The sequence below is a fragment of the Microtus pennsylvanicus genome, chromosome 3, assembly GCF_037038515.1.
Source record: "Microtus pennsylvanicus isolate mMicPen1 chromosome 3, mMicPen1.hap1, whole genome shotgun sequence".
NCBI classification, from domain to species: domain Eukaryota; kingdom Metazoa; phylum Chordata; class Mammalia; order Rodentia; family Cricetidae; genus Microtus; species Microtus pennsylvanicus.
Window position 1 is genome coordinate 141,208,507 of NC_134581.1, and position 19,962 is coordinate 141,228,468.

The window sequence follows — 19,962 nt, forward strand, 5'->3', positions numbered from 1 at the left end:
CTGGAGCCTGGGTTATATGTCTTGGTGAGTATCTCACCACAGGGGCTGGAATTGGGTCCTGAGAACAGAACTCTGGTCCTCTGCTAGAGCAGTCTGTACTCTGAAGCACGAAGCAGCCCCTCCACCCCAGTCTGGTAGTATTTTCCAGAAGACGTACGTCATTATTGAGCGAGGATCTGAGGGGCAGAGGGAGTGGGCACTGAGGCGGGAGGTTTAGTTAGCAGTAGGTGAAGATGCTGGAGACTGTGAGAAGTCACACCTGGCCTTGCAGCTGCCACCCCCCCCCCCTGCCCTGGGCAGCAGCGCTTCACCGCAAGGCAATCGAGAAACAGAGAAATGAACATAGACTCGGGAATCAGCACATGCATTTGCCCCTGCTCTGCATGTTCCTCAGCCTCAGTATTCTCATCTGTGATGCGACAGGGCTAAGGACAGTGACCGAGGGTTGATCAGGGCGGCGTTCTTTCTCTTGCACTTTTTTTCCCTTTTTATTTGCTGATGGGGGCTGGTTTTCACACTTTCATGGTACTTGGCACCTGTACCTCGTGCTCACCATCTGTAAGGGGGTTTGCGATACCCTGCGGGATTGTTCTGAGGATTAAATGAATCAATACCTTTTAACCTGCAGCAGTCCCCTGTGTGTAGGAAGCACGTGGAACATGCAAGCTATTTCCAGTTTTTAAGGTGCGTTAGGATTTCTTTGAGTTCTAGCAGAATCCTCTAAACCATAGATCGTGGATCTGTGTTCATGGATTTCTTAGCCTTCTTTTTTTCTGGAAGTTCCATCGCAGTTTCTGTTTGGCCTAGGGAATCTTTAGTAACAAAGAGGCCATTCTCTTCAGGCGCCCTGTGTTTGCCTTTGCAGAGAATTGCCTGTTAGTGAGTCCTTTCTGACAGGGGACAGAAGGGGCAGGGAAGTGGCCTTTTGGCTTAAGGGAGGGGTGGGAAGAATAGGCGTGATTCTACTCTGCTCTGCTAGTGGAGGGGGTCAGAAGAAGGGGTCTGCCCTGCCCCACTCCGCCCACCCCTTCCCTCTCCACCCCACCCCTACTGCATCCGGGGCGCCACCTGTACCCTGTCCCTGCTCTATCTGATAATTCTCTCTTCGAAGGGCAGTGGTCTGTTATTTTCTTGGTCCCAGGAAAACCTCCCTCTCCTCCTCACAGCTGGACAGTATGAAAGAAGGCGAACTGTGGTCATCTTGGGGTGGCTTCTCTCCTCCCGTGATGAAAAGGGTCCCCTTTTTTCACCCATACTCAGGTGTCTCGGTAGATAAGAATCGCACATTTCCTTGAGAGGAATGACCCTCCCAGTTTATTGCTAGCTTTAAAGCGGGATGGGACAGTCATGGGGAAAGCTGTGGCATTTGGCTGCATAAGACGGAGCTTTGTTTCTGGAACTTTCCTTCCTTCTACACATCAGGACCTGAACTGATTGATCATCTGGAGCAGGCCCAAGCCTCACGCGAGTCTTCCTCCCCTACCCTCAGGCCTCAGCCCTGCAGGCCCTCACCCTTCCCATGGCCCCAGATGTGGGCATCAGTTCCCAAAAGGCCCCAAGGTTCAGATCAGGACAATGAGGGTGTCCTTGTGGGGAGGGGCCTTCCAGTTTGTGTCTGGGGACACATGTAAGCTTGCCGATACCACACTGGTTGTGGGGGGGAGGGGGACGCGAATGCTTATATTTTGTGTCACATACAAAATCACTTCTTCTTCCTTCTAATAAAGTTGGAGTAAGTGTTCATGGCCTTGGAGAGCAACATGAGGAGCCAGGAAATGAGGACCCCAGAATCCGAAGCAAGTGCCCCAGCCACAGAAAGGGTGCAGAAGGGGCGGCGGAGCCCCTGGAGCCCTGTATGGAATCAGACAGGAAGTTACCAGCCTGGGAAACTCAGGGGACATTTGATGGTGGTGGAGTAGAGAAAGCTCACCCGAGGCCTCCAGGGAACAGTCTGAGCACTGTTCCCAAAGCTGGCTCTGTGGCAGTAGAGTTGACCCTCAGGAAGTGGTGAATTCCTTGTCACCGAGACACACATTTGGTCAGCTCTGAACACCAGATAGATGCTGGCGTCTTGTCTTTGGGCCCCGAGCCTTGAGGCTCACCCAAGGCCTACCAGAAGCCAGAGAAGGGTTTCTTCATTTCTCTTTGCTGAAAGTTTCCCTGGGACGGAAGGCATGCCCTCTGACCTCACGCTCCTTTCTGGAATGTCTCTGCTTTGCCCATCCCTGGAAGCTTTTTAGGGTGCTCTGGGGTTGCAGACAGAAAGAAGATACGCCATCCAACTTTGCATGCATGCATCTCCTTAGAAGCCCTTTGCTCCACTGAGAATCGTTTTGACTTAGACACGGCCACCGTCCTAGAGAGACAGCAGATACAGTTTCTGCCAGTCCTGTCCCTTATTCTGCTAGAGCTGAAAGACCTTCGTCATCGCTTGTCCTCTCCTCACACTGCAAAGCCCCTCAGATACCACTGGCAGAGCTCAGCCAGGCACCTGTCCCTGTCCTCTTGGTTCCAGGCATTTGTGTCACCACTGTTTTGAGCCGGGTCAGGAGCTGCTGTCACAAAGATAAGGGGGACTCTGTCACTCCTTTAGAAGCTGACACTCTCACTGCAGGATGGGGACCCTGAGTAGTTAAGACTGCAGTGGTGACGTGGCTTGGTTGATATCTGCACACTGGCGTGTCTAGGGGGCACAGAGGAGGGCGATCAGAGGCTTTCCAGGATCTTTGACAATTCCTGCCTCAAGCTGCACTTTGTAGACGACAGATACTATTACTAGTGTCCTTCATAGTCTACAAGCAGCAAAAAGTTTATTTTCAAATTTTGCTTCATTTAATTTGGTTAGTGGAGACCGAATGCTAAAGCCTGTTGGTTTGCAGTTGCTAGTTTGAAAACAAATGCAACCTTTTGTTTTGAGAACGTTGTAGATGAACGTAGAGTAATGCAGAGGAATCACATGCCTCTTTCACCCAGTTTCCCATAATGACCTCAGAGCTAGGCGTGGTGACTGGCAGCCGTACCCCCGACACTTATGGAATCCGCCATCCCCTCTGTGCCTCCACTTCTTAGCAGTTTCATTGAAGTATTTTCCACCCTAACATTTTGGTGTTTTTCAAGTTCGTTGTTGTTCTTGTCTGTTTGTTTTTAAACATGCCTGGCCATGGGTAGTGGAAGGAAAGGAAAGGAAAGGAAAGGAAAGGAAAGGAAAGGAAAGGAAAGGAAAGGAAAGGAAAGGAAAGGGGAAAGAAAAAAGAAAGAGAATAGAAAAAGATTTGCCCTCCAGTTCTTGCGCTCTTAGCATTCCCTCTTCTGTGTTTTCCTGGCCTTCCAAAATTGCTCACAAATCTCCAAATTCCAGATAAGAAAAGGAGCTGAGAACAGGAAGTGTGTGACCATTTTCACGTTTCACTTCATGAACTTAGGTGAGACCTAGCGCTGGCCTGTGTCTAGGGCAATGGCTACGTATGAGTGAAGTCTTTTTCTGCTCCGTCTCTGCCTCTGGGCTGAAGGACTGCTGGCGTGAGCAGGCATGAGGACACCCGGGCTCATGAGCATCCTGAGCTGCTCTTCCTCATCTGCCCACATCCTCACCTGCAGGATGTGGCAGGGAAGGTACCAGGCAGGAGGAAGGTGTGAGGTCTCCTTTCTCCAGAATGGTTTGGAATTCACAGTCCCTGAAGGCAGAGGCTGGAGTAGGGATGCAGCAGGCTGGAGAAGCAGAGCAGGCACGGGGAGAGGGGGCAGAGAACAAACTCCTGGCTCTTCTAGGCCTCTTGGATGCTCTCATTATGGCACGGTACTCGAGGGCTGCTGGTGAGATTACTTCTTCCTTGCTGAGACCAGATACCTGGAAACAGCCAGTTAAGGGGGGTGGGTTTATTTTGCTTGGGTTCTGAGGGATGCAGTGTATCCTGGAAACTAGAGAGTAGTGGCAGAAGGATGAGAAGACTGGCTGCACAGCATCTCTTGTCGGCTGAATGCGGTGCTCAGTCCCTGCTCTACCGTGCCCCACTTCACTACTAAGGCTTGAAACAAATCTTTCAAAGATTCTTCTAAAGATGTTGAGCAGAGTGCAACCATCTCATTTATCATACCTGAAAAGTTAGCAATTCCTTGATGTTTTCAAGCACGAGTTTCCCATTTTATGGCATGATTATTTTAGTACACGTTTTACGGTTTGACATATTTCCAAGTCCCTGTCAGCTTGGTGGCCTCCTTGCCTCTCTTTTCTCACCTTGGAATTCACTTCATGAGGATGGAGGTGGTGCTTTGTCTTGTGGGCCAGTGATAATGGCAGAGAGTTATCTGCGTTAGAAAGGGATTAGAGGTCATAGAGTGAGCAGCCCCAGATGGAAGTCTCTAGAAGCCTTGAGGTGTTCTTACGGGAAGAACCCTTACTTCCTCAGTCTCTGTCTTCAGGCCAGGCCCTGAGGACTCTCCCCCTCTTCCCTAGCCTCGAGCCTCCTCTGGGTAGGGGCGGAGGTGAGGAAGTGTCTGGTCCTTCAGACAGACACCTAAACACTACCATGGGGAGTGGGGGAAAAAAAGAAAAGGAAGGAAGGGGTGGGTGTCCTGGTTCTGACTGGGCTCCCAGGGTTGTCCGAGGCCGTGGTACCCCAGCACGGAAGTCCCCCGCCCAGCCCTGGCTGAGTGGCACCCTGAACTCTCAAGCCCGTGCTGTGCCTCTCTTCTCACTTCCCTCTTTCTCACGTGTCTGTTTCTTCTCTCCTTCATGCTATGGCAGTGGTGCCCGGTGCTGATGAGACAATACTTGGTGCAGCCCCAGGCAGTGCTTTTCCAGGTAATTTCCTAGGGACCCAAATGACATCCGTGCACACTCTCTTGGGACACGTGCCTCAGAGTCTGTGGCTAGGACTCCTCAACCGCTCAGTACTTGTCTCCAGGTTGCTTTCCCTCTCCCATCCATCAGATTTTCATGAGCTTCCTGAAGGCAGGCAGCCAGGATTTAGAACGAAAACACCATTTCACCCTGTCTCACTAGCATAGCCTTTCCCCCTAGAATGGGTCCAGGAGAGACTGAGCCGGGACAAGAGTCCCTTGTGATCACTCCAGGCTTCATTTCTGTCTCCCATTGGGCCAAGATTTCGAATGACAGAGAAACATGAAGCGCGCCCACTCCTCTGATTCTCGGACTTCAGACATCAGAGACGGCAGCTCTGAGTGTCTTTGTAACTCTGGTGTTGAAGAGAGGGTGAGGCCCACCACGAACTGGAGTCTACTCTCTGTCAAGGAGGGTACACAGTCTGAACTGGTGGGTACGGCCGGGGGTGTCTGTGGCTGCAGGCAGAGGGGTTTAGTTCTGTTATCTGTGCGGGACTGGGCAGTCTGTGAACTCCTGGCCTCCGTTACTGTTTGTTTCTGGGTCATGGAGGAGGACGGCAGCAGGGGCTCCCAGGAGAGGGAGCAGGAACCTGACATGACAGCTTCAGACAGACTTTGCATGGCTCAGAGAAGGGGAGAGTGGGAACACAGCTGGGCTCTGTGACTGGGGGTGACTGGGACGGGAGGAGCCCAGAGTGTGGGTGTATCAACACACAGTGTGTGTCTGTTCGCACCCTCCACATTCACTCCCGTTGGCTTGCCCCCGGCTTCCCGAGTAACAGAGAAATGGAAGAAGACAGACATTGCTATCAGGAACGGGGCACCAGGAGCCCTCTCTCATCTCTGGCTCATCTCTCATCTTTACGTCTCTCTCGTCTTCTTTTTTTACAAGAGTCTCTCTCTCCTAGGCCCCATTTTCCACAGAGGACTTGTCTGAGGTGATCTGAGGAGTGATTACACATGTCTAAAGTCCGTCTGAGGGAGTCCAAATGTACTATAGCGAAAAGGGGAGGCTGTTGTTCCAGGGCCCAGCAGTGGTGTGGGTCTGCTGGCTGAACCCCGAATTTGACTGAGCTTCCAGCTGCCAAAGCTAAAGGGGACACACAGTGGGTTTCTAATGTGCTAGTTGTTTAGTCGGAGGCAAATGAACAACTCAGCATGGGAAATAACCTTTTCCCCAGGGAGAAAAGAGAGGGAAGGGCAAGGAATTTGAATATTCTAATGGGCAGTGTCTCCAGAGGTTAAGAAAATACCTTTGCATGACCCATTTCTTTTATTGTCTTTAATAAATGTGCTTCTCCAATGGACTTTGGCCAACACTGGACAGGGACCCAGCTTTCCCGTCACCTGGTATACGAGCTGGAGGAGGCAGGGTTACCTTGTCACTTGGAGCTCCTGTTTAAAAACTTTCTAGTTAATTCTTTTGTTTTTCTGCTTTTTTGAGACAGGATCTCACTGTGTAGCCCAAGCTAGCCTGGAACTCTGGATCCCCCTGCCTCATGGGTGCTAAGATTATTAACATGGACTGGCATTCCTGGCCTCCAGTAAATTCTTGAGATCTGTAGTTTATGTCATGTGGATGGACAATTTATTCATTCATTAATTTATTCATTCATTCAGTGCACACTTGCGGGGAGGCTGTAGGGAGGCCCTGTGTTCTGAAAGGAGAGAGACAAATAGCTGTTATATATGGAGGCGTAATGACAGAGTCATGCAAGAAGCACAGGAGTGATGATTTCATAGAACCAGGGATGGCTTCACCAAGGAGGTCAGATTTGAGCTGGGTCTATGGACAGTGTAGGAGCTCTTTTCATATGGAGATGGCCCCTCCAGACAGAGAAAGATAGGAGCCTGGAATGTTGGAAGCCCAGCCCGCGAAAGCCCTGGAGATGAGAGAGAACACCACAGGCAGTTCCGAGGATAGACTGGAGGAACAACTGAGCACCCCCATAAAAGATAGTAGCCTGCTCCCAGAGGAGCAGAGGAAGAATTGTCAAATCCCAGCAACAGCACTGGGCCCCTGCTGGGTGGAGACAGAGCTGCTAAAGCCTCCTTTGTGAGAACTACTGCTCACAAGCCTGAACTCTTCAGTGAGGTTCTTTCTCTTTGCCTCCTGAAATGCTTTAGTGACCGGCATAGTGAGCCTTCGCCGCCGCACGCCGAAAGTACCTAGTCTCACGAACCCAACAGTTGGGAGCGACTCCATGCACTCACGCTGTCTGACACGGAAAAATCAATTATTGGTTTCCACCTGGAAATTTAAATACATGAAGAGACAGGAAATCCCCATCAGCCACACTTTTGCAAATGGCTCTGTCTCCTTGGGGGAAACCTACGCTCTCCCGCATAGCCTCAGCTGCCAGCTATGTCTGCAGATAGAGTCCTGGAGACTGTGGCCAGGGAAGGTGTGGGGGCTGTGCTGACACTTGACTGGATGCTGAGGGCCTGGAGGAGCTGCTTGTTATTTAGCTTTCTTTCCACGGAAGAGATCCATGGTAGTCCAGTTCCAACCGGCCTACCTTTGTGTCCTCTCCCTCAGCCAGTGCCCCATTCCCGTCTGGCCCCCTCCTTCCCTTCACCTCTCAGCTCTGCTCAGTTGTTCCAACTCAAGGGACAGAGCTCGCTCAGCCCACCCCCAGAAACCTTTCCTGACCACACCCCACCCCACGAGAATGAACAGCCGGGTGCTTTCCTCTATCTTGGATGGGCTTTCTGAGGCTCTGCATCTTTCTCCGGGAGCTTGTGGGAGGGTCTCTTCTGTCTCGCGCACTCGCATGCACGCAACAGGGCCTAGCACGGGTGAAGCAAACATACATTCACTGTGCTCAGGCATCCAGGGAGACACAGAAAGAGGAACTAGAACCCTTGTCCAGGCATCCAGGAGCTCTAGAAGGTACCACCTCAAAAGAGACGCCCCCTAGAGGCATGGCAGTGCACTGCAGGAGGTAGCTGCCTCTGGGGGGCTTTTATTTCAGAAGCTTTCTAGGGCATGAGCCGCAGTTCCATCCTACAGGGAGGGAATCTGGACTGCGACCTTTCCCCAACAGCTCCCTGTTGCATGGAATGCAGAAATGCTCTTCAAATGCTGCTGTTTCTAACTCGCAGCAGGAAACGAATTTTCCTCTCTACCCACTCATATGTGAACCACAATTTACAAAATAGGGCTTAACTTTTCTAGGTGTGAAAGCCTTGGTCTCTGTTCTATGCCTTCTAATTCCACTACCAGTGAGCTGGGGATATAGCTCAGCCAATAGAGCACCCGTCTGGCATGCATGAAGCTCTAAGTTCAATCCCCAGCACAACAGGAAATTGAGTGTTGTGATCCATGCTAGCTATCCTGGCCCTGGGGAGCTGGATGTAGGAGGATCAGAAGTTCAAGGTCATTTTCAGCTACGTAGTAAGTTTAGGCTAGTCTAGGCTACATGAAACTCTGTCTCAAAACAACCCCAAAATAGCAACAAGAACGAGCTAAAAGAAAACAAAACGAAGAAACTCAACTTTAAGTAGTTGGAACCAACTGTTTGATTTCATCACTGTTACATGTTGGGTCTCACAGTTAGAGAACCCCATTAGGGTAGCTGTCAAGATGCTGGGGTGAGAGGGACCCATGTTTGAATCCTGGGGCTGAGGTGCTGGTTGGCTTTAAGTTCATCAGGTTTCTTCTAGAATCGACGTCTCAAGTTTTTACATTGAGAAGTGGAATAACACAGCCCCCTTCATGGGCAGAGCTTGGCTTGAGATGGAAGGCACAGGCGAAGTCCCTGACACAGTGTTCTCCAGAAGCTGGGGCTGGGGTGGAGCTGAGAGGGACTGCAGGCGCTGGGGTCCCGAGGTGTGGCCCATTGAGGACAGCTCGGAGAGCCCCCGGGGTTGGTCAATCATCTTCCAGAAGAGGCTGATTCAAAAAACTGTAGCAAAGAATCCCTAGGCCCATAGCAGGCCCGGCTACTCCATGGAGAAGCCAGGCTAGGGCCCGGGTCTACCTGCACCAGGGACCACTAGAAATCTGCAGTAATTAACATGGTGTGTTATTGGCACCGGGAGAGATAAATAGACCAGGCTGAAAGCCATCTGTGCACATACGGAACCTTGATATATAGGTAAGGAGATGTACAAATCAGCAGGAAGAAATGGACTCTTTAATAACCAGCAATGGGCAACTGGTTATCCATTCAGAAATGGGGAGAAGGGAGAGATTAGATTTTTATACCAGACACAAAAATCAATCCCAGGTGGATTAGAGACCTAAATGCAAAAGGCAAAGACACCTGATCGGGCCAGCTTCAGGTTCTGCCCAAACTCCCCAGGCACAAACATGGCCTCATGGGATGGAGAATGAGGCCTTGGGGAGGGGCACAGGGATGCTCATACAGAGTGACCTGTCACAGTGAAGACAGGAGCGGGTCTTCGCCATCTTCCCGTCCCACCTCAGTGCCTCCTCCTCCTCTGGAAGGTCTTCTTCTGGGGACCATTCCTCAGGGACGTGTGTCCCGCTCCACCGGCTGGCCCTGCCAAGTGGTGCTGCAGACTCCACCCGCTGGCCCTGCCAAGTGGTGCCACAGGAATAGCAACCATCATTATCCCAAGTACACGAGGAACTCCAAGTTGCAGGCTCTCAGCCTCCTCACCCACCTACTACTGTCCCCGCCTGCCAAGTATGTCATCTTGAACAGACAGGATGTGACCGCCATTAGTTAGCAAGGCCAGGCCAAGAGAAGCCCCCGGCCAAAACTTGGGACACACAACTGAAATCTTTGTCCTTCAATGTTTGTAGTGGGATTTGGAAGGGGAGCGAAGACATGTCGTTTATGGATACAGTGTCGTCCTTCCTTGAGTGGGAAGGTCCAGGCTGGTATTTTTTCTGCCTTCCCTGGAAGCCATTCTGCAATGGCTTCAATGTCAAGGAGATGGCTCATCACAGGCTTAGATTTCATAAGTGACTTAAAGAAATGGACACGACTCTCTGCCCAGCACACCTGGTTGTCGTGGGTTTGATAAATCTGACATCTGTGCCTGGAATGTTTATAGCACACAAGTGTTCATAGACTTCCAGAATCCAAAAGTCACTGGTCAAACTGCGACTCGGCTGGCTCTATGGGCTGAATTAGAGCTGGGAACTTCTCATCAGCTAGCCCCTGGATTGGGAGTCTCTCTGATCTTCTGAGGACTCAGCCCTCTTTCTCTTGGACTCCTGTTTGTCCATCTGTGAAATGGGTCTGGATTGGGTGATTCCTCAAACTCCTTCTTAACACTTGTTTCTGGGGTCCCACCCTGTTGTCTGAGAGCCCCCAAACCAGAAACCAGGCTGTCCCTGCCCTTGACAAGTAGACTCTTATTTCTGCCTTGCTTGCTCTGACACCCTCCCTGGCCTCTGGGGCTGAGCCGGGAAATCTGTCGGTTAGATATGACTTCTTGCGATGCTGTGTGAACTCCTCCCCATCTTTTCACCTGGGAACAGTGGTCCGTTCTGGAGACATGTGCTGCTCCGTTGAGCTGCGTCTGCCCTTTCTGCCTGGGTTTCCCGGAACCTCTGTGGACAGATCATGGCCTTGCATCTGATCAGGGTGCCTCTAGGCTACATGCTGAGATGTCTGCTTCCTCTTTCAGACCACAGAGTATTCAGCCATGGCCTCGCTGGCTGGAGGCCTGGATGACATGAAAGCTAACTTGACAAGCCCCACCCCTGCTGACATCGGAAGCAGCGTGCCAGGCCCGCAGTCCTATCCCATTGTTACAGGTGAGCATACCTGGATGGGAATTTGGGAGGGAAAGGGAAGGAGAGAGAGAGAGAGAGAGAGAGAGAGAGAGAGAGAGAGAGAGAGAGAGAGAGAATGTGAGGTTGGAAGTTGTTCTTTGTGCTTTTGGATATGACTGGGCTCTACTTTAATGGGGTTAGAAGGTCCCAGCTCGGGTCAGGTGGCAGACTGCTGGGAAACACGGGACACAGGTTGTGGCTGAAATGTGACATGACTGCGCACTGTTTCACAAAACTAGAGGAAAATGAGTGCCGAGCGAGGCAGGGCTTGCATTCAGAGGTTCCCTGTGGTGGCACCAGGCACTCAGAGGTCTGGGATTTCTTCCTTTGGCGAGCCAGGACATTCTGTGGTTGGCATCAGCTTCCAGGGGCCTCAGGCTGGTGGTGCCGCTCAGCCAGGGTTCTGCCCAGCATGTGCGGGGCCCGAGTTCTGGCCCCAGTGCAGGGCTCCAGCCTGCTGTGTGCCAACTATCTTGGGTGAGCTGTACCAGTATTCCAGCTGTGGTCTCCCGATCTGTATGCTGGGGACAGTGACAATGGCTGCAGTACGGGACTCTTGTGAGGATGACCAGGTCCCCACGCACGAGGCGCGTGGACTCTTGCCTAGCACAAAGTAATGCCAGCAAGTGTGTCTGCTGTGACTCCCCTGAGCCCTCTCATGCTGGTCAGTGTAGGACTTGCTGTTGTGGGGGATCCCCTTCTCCAGCCCAGCACTGTGGAGCCCTGGAATGGTCACTACAGCCAGCTCTGCGAGGCAGGAAGCAGAGGGTCTTCAGAATATGAAACACAGATAGTAGGGGCTGGCGGGCTATACTTGGGCTGGAACTTGGGATCCAACCAGAGATGGCAGGATGTCCCCATTGGCTGATAGACATAACCTGAAAGTAGTAACAGAACCAAGAAATTCTCATGTATTTGAAGCAGAAAGATGAACGAGGCAAGTTCTAAGGCCCAAGGGTCCCTTAGTGACAAGAAAAGAGGCCTGTCGCTGAGACCTAATAACCAAATCAGCCCTGGGGCTCAGGGTAAAAACAGCCAAGCCCTGTGTGCAGGTCTGGTACGACGTGAGTGTTGGGCAGAGCAAGAGTGACTTGGTACTCGGTTTAGCTAAGCTGGGGAGCAGCCTGAAGCCAGCTGAGCTTCAGGGGTGAGGTGAACAGAAGGGACGCCAGCCAGGGAGCTCCAGGAGCTGAGGTGTTTCCCCAGGACCCCTGCCGGAGTTCACTAGGGACCTCCATGACAATATTACCGTTACACAGGGGCAGAAGCCAAGCTGAGATGTGCCCACTGTATGGAGTAAGAAACTGAGTCACAGCCACCCTAGGAAACTGCACTGCAGAGGAAACGTTTGGGGCAGGACTTAGGACGTGGGTTTGGGCACATGCTTATTTAGGCAGCTAATAGTCCAGTGAACACTGAGGCTAAGATTCTTGTCTGTGGGAACGAGATGCATGCTTGCTAGCTAAGGCTAATCTGGCCTTCAGATAAATCTAATTGGGCCTCATGGGGCTTTCAGAAAATTTGAGCCAAGACTTTAAAAAAAAACAAACCAAGCCTTCTGATTTCTCAAAATATTAGAAGAGCTGGCCCCATTGGGCTGTAGTCCCTTGGACCATGGCAGGTTGGGGCTCAGTGGCAGCAGCTCCTCAAACAGGCCTCAATGGCTCCCAGCCAAAGGCCACCATAGTCACGTTAGAAACCATGCATAGAAAGGCATGTGTATTATACTTGGATCCGCAGAGTTGCAGTTGAAAAGGCCAGCAGCACGCTACAGGGGCTCCCAGACCTGCAGCGTGCTACAGGGGCTCCCAGACCTGCAGCGTGCTACAGGGGCTCCCAGACCTGCAGCGTGCTACAGGGGTTCCCAGACCTGCAGCATGCTACAGGGGCTTCCAGACCTGCAGCGTGCTACAGGGGCTCCCAGACCTGCAGAAGGCTGCAGGAGGGTCAGGAGTAAGATACATGGATTGGTTTTCAGATCCCTGGACCAGACATTAGTTTGTGTTTATTTGAATTTCTTCATTTTTAAAGTCACATTATAGCACAGAAAAGAAGTATAAACATCCCTGACCAAAATTAGGGCTATGCTTAGTTTTGAAATGTCAGGGATCTTCTAGAGCAGGGCCTTGGAGGGTACACCTGTGGTATCCAGCACTCAGGAGGCTGAGCTGGAGGATCAGGAATTGGAGGCCTGCCTTGGCTGCATTGTAAGACCTAATTTCAAAACACAAAAGCAGACATACAAAATGGAAGGCATATTCCGATTATCAACATAATCATTAGCTTCCTTATAAAGAAGTAATATTTAGCATAATAGAAGAACAAATCTTCAACAACAATATATACAATCCCAGAGAATAAATTTAGCTTTAGAGCCACAGTGACAGAACAGAACAATGGAGAGATGCTTCTTCCTAGACTGACTGTCAGAAAGGCACCTCTTACAGTAAAGTAACCCCAAGGAAAGCACAATAGACTTTAAGAAAAATTGTCAAAATGGTGCTAAATAAACACTGCAGGATAGCTAGAAATGTTCTGAAATAAAGAAATAAGTATATGTTCTAGAACATTCCAGAACGTATGACAAGGTGACAAGGGGCCAGCAAGATCAGTCAGTGGGTAAAGTGCTTGCTGCCCAACACACACACACACACACACACACACACACACACACACACACATGCACAACCAAACAAACAAAAATAATAAATGTAATAAAATTTTAAATAAGAACAAAAACATGTGATAATTCTATAATAACTAAACCTATTGTAGAAGTTGAGGTTTCAAACACATGGGCTGGGATGGACAGCGCAGAAACAGGTCCAAATACATGTGGCCAGATCCCCATTTCACTGTCTCCATGGGGACAAATGGTTTGAGTTAACAGTATGCTAACTAGCCAGATTTAGTCATGACAAATTGTGCTGTATATCAAAACATCACAGTGTACCCCTAAACATGTATATTTATGTATCATTTATAACAAATTCCAGTTAGTCAAAACTTTTTTTTTAAAAAAGTCATAATAAACTAGAACAAAAAAATCTTTGGGAAAATTATAATCTTAGTGTAGAAAAGGCCTTTAAAAACCTTTCAAATGCAAATAATTGAAAAATGTTAAAAGCCTTTTGTATGTAAAAACATCCAAAGACAAAAATAAAAACTATGGTAGGGAATGTAATACAGATGATAAAAGTTAGTTTGTTTAATATGTAAAGAACTTTGTGTACACAAAAAATATTGCTAAGCACTATTTATATGTGTGTGTGTGTGTGCCTGCTTATCTGTATGTGCACCATATATGTGCACATGCCCAAATAGGCCAGAAGAGGGCACCAGGGCTGTGGGAACTGAAGTGTTTGGTTATTGTGAGCAGCCTGGTGTGGGCTCTAAGAACCAAATCTGGGTCCTCTAAGAGTAACAGTTCCCTTAGTTGCGGAGCCATCTCTCCAGCCTCTGTAAAAAGGGCCTTTAAAAACAAATAAGGCGGGCAGTGGTGGCCCACGCCTTTAATCACAGCACTTGGGAGGCAGAGGCAGGCAGATCTCTGTGAGTTTGAGGTCAGCCAGGTCTACACACCTGTTTCACATCTACTTGTAAATAAAATCAGAACAGTGCCTGGACTATGAAGCACGGGAGGAGCCAAGTGATGTGTGTCTGCTAGAGACATATCCTGAACAGCTGTACTGTGGACATAATGAGGTGACCCAGGGCTTTCCCGTGCACAGAACACACACACGAAGGGGTATAGGTGGGGGACTTATACAGGCTCATCCTGGCATTATGGTTTACCAGCAGGTTGAGGAACTTCTGGCACAGCTCCAAGTGAGACACAACAGCTGGGGTCCTAGGGAAGTATGAGGTCTGTGAAGACTGTGGAGATGGCAGGTTCACACTTACATGGAAATGAAGTGTAGTTCCCAATTCAAACGCCTGTGAACAGGTTTTCACCTACTTGAATGTTTGGTGGGACGAGGCCATAGTGAAGGAAAAAGAGAAACATGGTCTGTTTGTCTGTCGGCCAACAATGCCCCTCATCATAGAAAGTAAACCCCAGGAACATTCCAGACCTTGGAAGGCTGCAGAGCCGCTGGGCCCTGGATCTTTTCATTTCCCTCAGCCTGTGTTAGTGGCTGTGTGGGTGGCAGTTGATCCGCCTGTCTACCTCTGTCCATCTTTCCTGGCCATAACGAGAATGGGGGATGGGAGTCCCCGAGTTACCCCATCCCTGCTTCCATATACCAGGCAGCCCAAGGAAGGTCTCATTAGAGCCCGAGTCAGTCTCTCTGCACCGTTTATATGCCGCATTAAATATTAAGCTAAACCCTGCTCTGCCAGCCAGGGCCACGCTTCAGAAACCGCTCACCATCTGCAAATTTGGTGACATGACCAGCCCGTTCCTGCTCTGTCAGCAGGTTAGGCCGGTCCTGATTGGGACTAATTACCTGCAGGTGTGTGTCCTTGGGCCCCAGGCCTGCTGATGGGGCAGCTACTGGGTTTACCTACCTACAAAAGGGCATGGCGGGTGTGGGGCCAGGATCCTAGCTTCTGCCTGCCTCCCCACTGGTCAAAGAGCTGACAGTCTTGCCCCCAGCTGGGCCCCCCTGACCTTTTTCCTTTGAGAATAAAGGAGTTAGGCCAACATATGTCCCTGTGGTCTCTTCCCTGGGGACCAGGTCTTTGCATCAGCGGATTGGAATGGCAGGACATTGAGGAAGGCCTCTTTTGGCTCACTTTGGTAGTGGCCTGGAATCTGAGACATTTCTGACATCGCTCCCATCAATCCACAGAGGCCCTTCTATAACACGGTGGGTGAGACCCACAAAGGCAGAGAGAAAAGCTGCCAAGTCCCCGAGTCTCCAGCTCTGCCTGCTACAGTTACTGTTGGGAGCATTAGGACCCCAGACACTCCTGTGCGCTCTTGATCTGAGCAGGAGCTGAGGCTAGAGGAAGGAGCTCAGAACAGGAGCCAGAGGGGAGAGGTTGAGTCTACACTTGTCACTTAAGTGCTCTTGTGTTGGGGGCAGATTCCATGTCCTCTGTAAGCTTCAGTTTTTCTAGTTATGAAATGGGAGAACAACCGTTTCTGCTGCCTGACTGCGATGTTTGGGGGATTGTCTTGGTTTTTCATTTCTGGTTTGTAATTCTGGTGATGCCAGCAAGATCCACTGCATCTTTAGCAAGAGCTCGGTGGTGGTGGTGGTGGTGGTTGTGGTGGTGGTGGTGGTGGTGGTGATGTCTGTATTGGTATCTGGCATTTTGAGAGGGCATTTTGAGCGTACCTTGCTTAGTGCTAAGCATGGTGCTTAATATATATCTTGGTTCTTGCATAAATGAGTCCGTTACCTCCATCCTTGGTGTATAACACAGACTATCCCAGTGTCAGTTATCTATGGGGATGGGTAGCGAGGCAAACTCTTGGGGACTCTCAAAGGGTCCTTATTCTGCCTGCACATGTCCACAGAAAGAGGCTCAGGACATTTGTTGTCAGGACATGTGGCTGAGGGGCAGGGAGCGCAAGTGTCTGAGTGCAGTTGGGATGTTTTCTCATGTGTGTGTCTTGCAGTTCTGTGGGTGTGCACACCTGTGTGTTCTGACACACACGTATGCATAAGCGTGGAGGCCAGAGGCTGATGTTGGGTGTCGTTCTCGATCCTTCTTGACTTTGTTTTTGAACTGGAGCTTTTCACTGTCCCCAGAGTTCACAAACTCAGCTGTGACGGCTGGCCATGGAGCTTCGGAATCCGCCTGTCTCTGCTACTCAGCGCGGGGATTACGGGGTGAATACTACCCCACCTTTTAAACATGTGGCATTAGGGAGATGAGCTCAGGCCCTAATGCTACTGCAGCAAGCAATGGACAATCTCCCCTATCTGAGAAACACTAAAAACCTCTACATCGCTTTTGGCTTATGAACTGAGGAGCTTGGACCCTTGGGGGCAATCTTCAGGGTTGGTTCCAGGCCCCTGGTGGGCGACCCCCTCATACTGAGCGACTCTGGAGCTTTTCTAAGGAGGCTTCCTGCTCAGATGTGCTCTGCTTCTCACTCAAGATCCTGCTGGCTAGCCGCCAGGCAGCTCTGAACAGCCAATTGTTCATCCTTCCGTGGGGAACACCTCCTTTGACCCACTTTTTAGGAGGCTTGTGGAGGCTCATCAGACGTAGCTAAATACCTCTTCCTTCAGAGTGGAGTCATAATGAAAAATGAAAGCAAGACCCTGAGAAATGTCTGTGTACCCAGGCTGCTGAGAAGTGCTTGGGGAAAGGACGGTGAAAGTCATAATACCGCATGAGAGCTGGGACCCAGTGCTGGCCCACCAGCTTCCAGGGGGAGAAAATGGGCTGTGGAAGTGGCTTCGTGCCTTTGAAAGGGTGATATCAGTAGCTACTCATTCTGTGGGGTCCCTGGGGACAGTCTCTACCCTCCCTGGGTGTGCCTGCATGCAAGGGTGTGTGGGGATGGGGGTGGCATTTACAGTCAACACCGAATGAATACACAGTGAGGTTTCACAATGTCGGGAGCTCTGGAACAGAATCCCAAGGGGGAGATTATCGAAAGGCTGGGTGGGGAGTGGGCTGAGGTGGTGAATCAGTCTCCCCAGAGTGCCAGCATGTGATCAGAGATGTCAGTTATGAGAAGTCTGGGGATTATTTGGGGAAAACACACTTCCAGCAGAAGACACAGCCCCAGATAGTGTCCTCTAAATGTATAGAGAGAATGAGGGGCCTCAGGGGTAGGGCCATTTCTCAGTTCCCTCTCAACTGCCAGTTGGGCCCAGCCTATAACTCAGATCTTGGGGTTTCTCAGACTTAGTAGAAACTACCAAGCAGGGTAGTGGGACTCTTCACATAGCCCTGCACAATTCCTTACCAAAACTGGGTCAACTCTGCTGCCAGTGACCTTACTATCTCAAGAGCAAAGAACCTTCAAATGGTACATGCTAGAAGTTGCCTTCAGCTGAAGCATCTTCAGGTTAGGAGCTGAGGATCCTGCAGCCTAGGCTGGCATCTGTGCTGTGAGCTCACAGACCTAAGCATTGCCCCAGATATCCCTCAGCTTGGCATGTGCCCTTGGCATATGTCTACCCCAAAGAGTTTTTGATGTGCATAACATGTTTTCAACACTAAAAATATCATCTTTCATCTTGAAGATCAGAGAAAGATTTAAAATGTCCACCAGGAGGAGACATACAAAGTTCACAGCGGCTTTATGGGAGGGCTCATTGGGGTTATTAGTATTATTCATTTTCTATGACTTGCGAGGCAGAGAGCAATGCACAAGTAGGCTGCCTTTTGTGTAACTGTGCACTTGGACACTGTAAATGCATGCTTGTATTTGTGCATCTTACACCCTGGAAGGGGCCTCGGGCACACACGACCATGTTTAATCACAGAGTGTGAGAAGAATACGTTATTATTGAACCGTTTATATCTGCAAAAATGGTAGTGTGGTGTGTGTGTGTGTGTGTGTGCGCGCGCACACACACACACACACGAGCCATGGCACTCACATGAAGGTCAGAGGACACTCTCCTAAAGTGGGTCTCTCCTTCCAGCCATACAGAAGTTCCAGGGATTGAGCTCAGGTCACCAGGCTTGCTTGGCAAGAGCCTTCACCCACAGAACCTCTTTGAAATCCCTGTTTACATTTTTAGGCTTCTGAATGTTGTCTGTTTAGCAACTACCAAAACAGTTTAAAAGTGGCCTCAATAAAATCAGAGGGCTTGACCTAAAGATTAAAACACCTCTCTTAGCAGGGCAGTGGTGATACACACCTTTAGTCCCAGTACTCAGGAGGCAGAAGCAAGAAGATCTCTGTGAGTTTGAGGTCAGCCTGGGCTACAGAGCAAGTTCCAGGACAGCCAGGGCTACACAGAGAAACCCTGTCTCAAAAAACACCTCTCTCAAAAGCTTGGTGGACTTGCTCCTCTTGGGTCAACACGGGGAATGTGGAAAGAGGCCTGCCCACTTCGATGCCCCCGGGGAACACCTACCTAGCCCTCCAGCTTACCTGACTTGGTAGCATTCTCTGGCAGTTGGGTTTCCAGCTCTGCCTACTTCATTTGTGGGGCCCCTCCAATATCCTTTGCTAGCTGCTGAACACCTGCAGCTATTATGAGCCTTTGCAGTAGCAGTGAACTCTTTCTTTACATCACCAACTAGACAACATCGAGACTAGACCGCTGTATAAAAAGACTCAGCACCCAAGATGGAGAGTCTCCTCTTTCCCTGCAACGCCGGTCTGTTTGCCTTCCAGAATGACTTGGGGCAAATCCAATTGGATTTAAAATGCTTGTTTTCACATCAGTAAGGAAACTCACGGTCGTTGGTCCTTGGGTTCTTAGGATCCCAGAGTTTTAAATTCTAGTATTTGTCAGACCACTCTGAGCCCCCAGAAGCCTAGAGGTCTGCTCAGTTGAGAGGCAAAGTGAAACACAGGCGTCTCCATAATTAACACGCACATTGAAGAAGCGATGCCTTGCTTTCAGGCTAGCCCAGTGTTCCCAAGAACCATTTGTTGAATGAATGAATTAATATTTGGGTAAGTGTGATGTCAATTAAAAAAATTAATTTCCGCTGAAAGTGCTCTACTTGCTTCTGACCTTGGATTTTGTAGGATAAAAATAAACGAAGCTGGATGGCCCTCCTGGTAATGTACTAGTAGATTTTTTTATTTTTTACACTCGCTGGCAGCTTGGAAGGCTATTGTTCCAAACAGCCTTTCAGTGGGTCTCTGGGCCTCCAGCTTCCCTACGCATCCCGCTGTGACCCATCCTTCTAAAGCAGTGACTTCATTAGCCGGTTCTGACCAGAGAGCTTCCAGATCTTCTCCCTGTCTAGAGAACAAAGCTCCTGGCTGATTTGTATGGTTTGTTCACGCATTCCTTCGTTCCTCCTGCCAACAAGACTTGGGTCTCCCTGCTGTCGGCCTGTGTGGGGCCTGAGGTGTCAGTACCTTTGCTTTGATGGAGGAGGCACACGTGGAGACCTGTACAAGGCAGAACAAGGCAATGGGAAAGTGTCATCTTCCCGGGAGACCCTGTGCACGAGTGCTTGTAAGGTGGGGGTAAGGTGGGAACGTATGTGCCTTCTCTTCGGCCAAGGATTCGAAGAACGGTTTTGTGGGGATGCATTGTTGTCTAAGGAAAGCCATGTTTCTCTGCTCTCCGGGGTTAATTTTTCATCACTTCTGTCTGTCTGTAAATAGGATTTTGTTATGTATGACTAGTCTGGAATTTACTATGTAGAACAGGATGGTCCTACATTAGTGGACAGTCCTTCTGATTCTGCCTCCCAAGTGCTGGAATTTCATGCCACCATGCCCTGCTTACCATGCCTCTTTCTTCAAAGTTCAATGTGTT

At 50.0% G+C, this 19,962-nt stretch overlaps 1 protein-coding gene across 3 annotated transcripts in view; it reads left to right on the forward strand.

Moving 5' to 3' along the window:
* Positions 1–19,962, forward strand: part of Pax5 (paired box 5) — a 177,690-nt gene that overhangs the window by 88,234 nt on the left and 69,494 nt on the right. For all 3 annotated transcript variants that reach the window (XM_075967315.1, XM_075967317.1, XM_075967316.1), the window contains one exon: positions 10,450–10,579. In XM_075967315.1, coding sequence (XP_075823430.1) covers positions 10,450–10,579 — 130 coding nt within the window. The remainder of the gene's footprint in view (positions 1–10,449; positions 10,580–19,962) is intronic.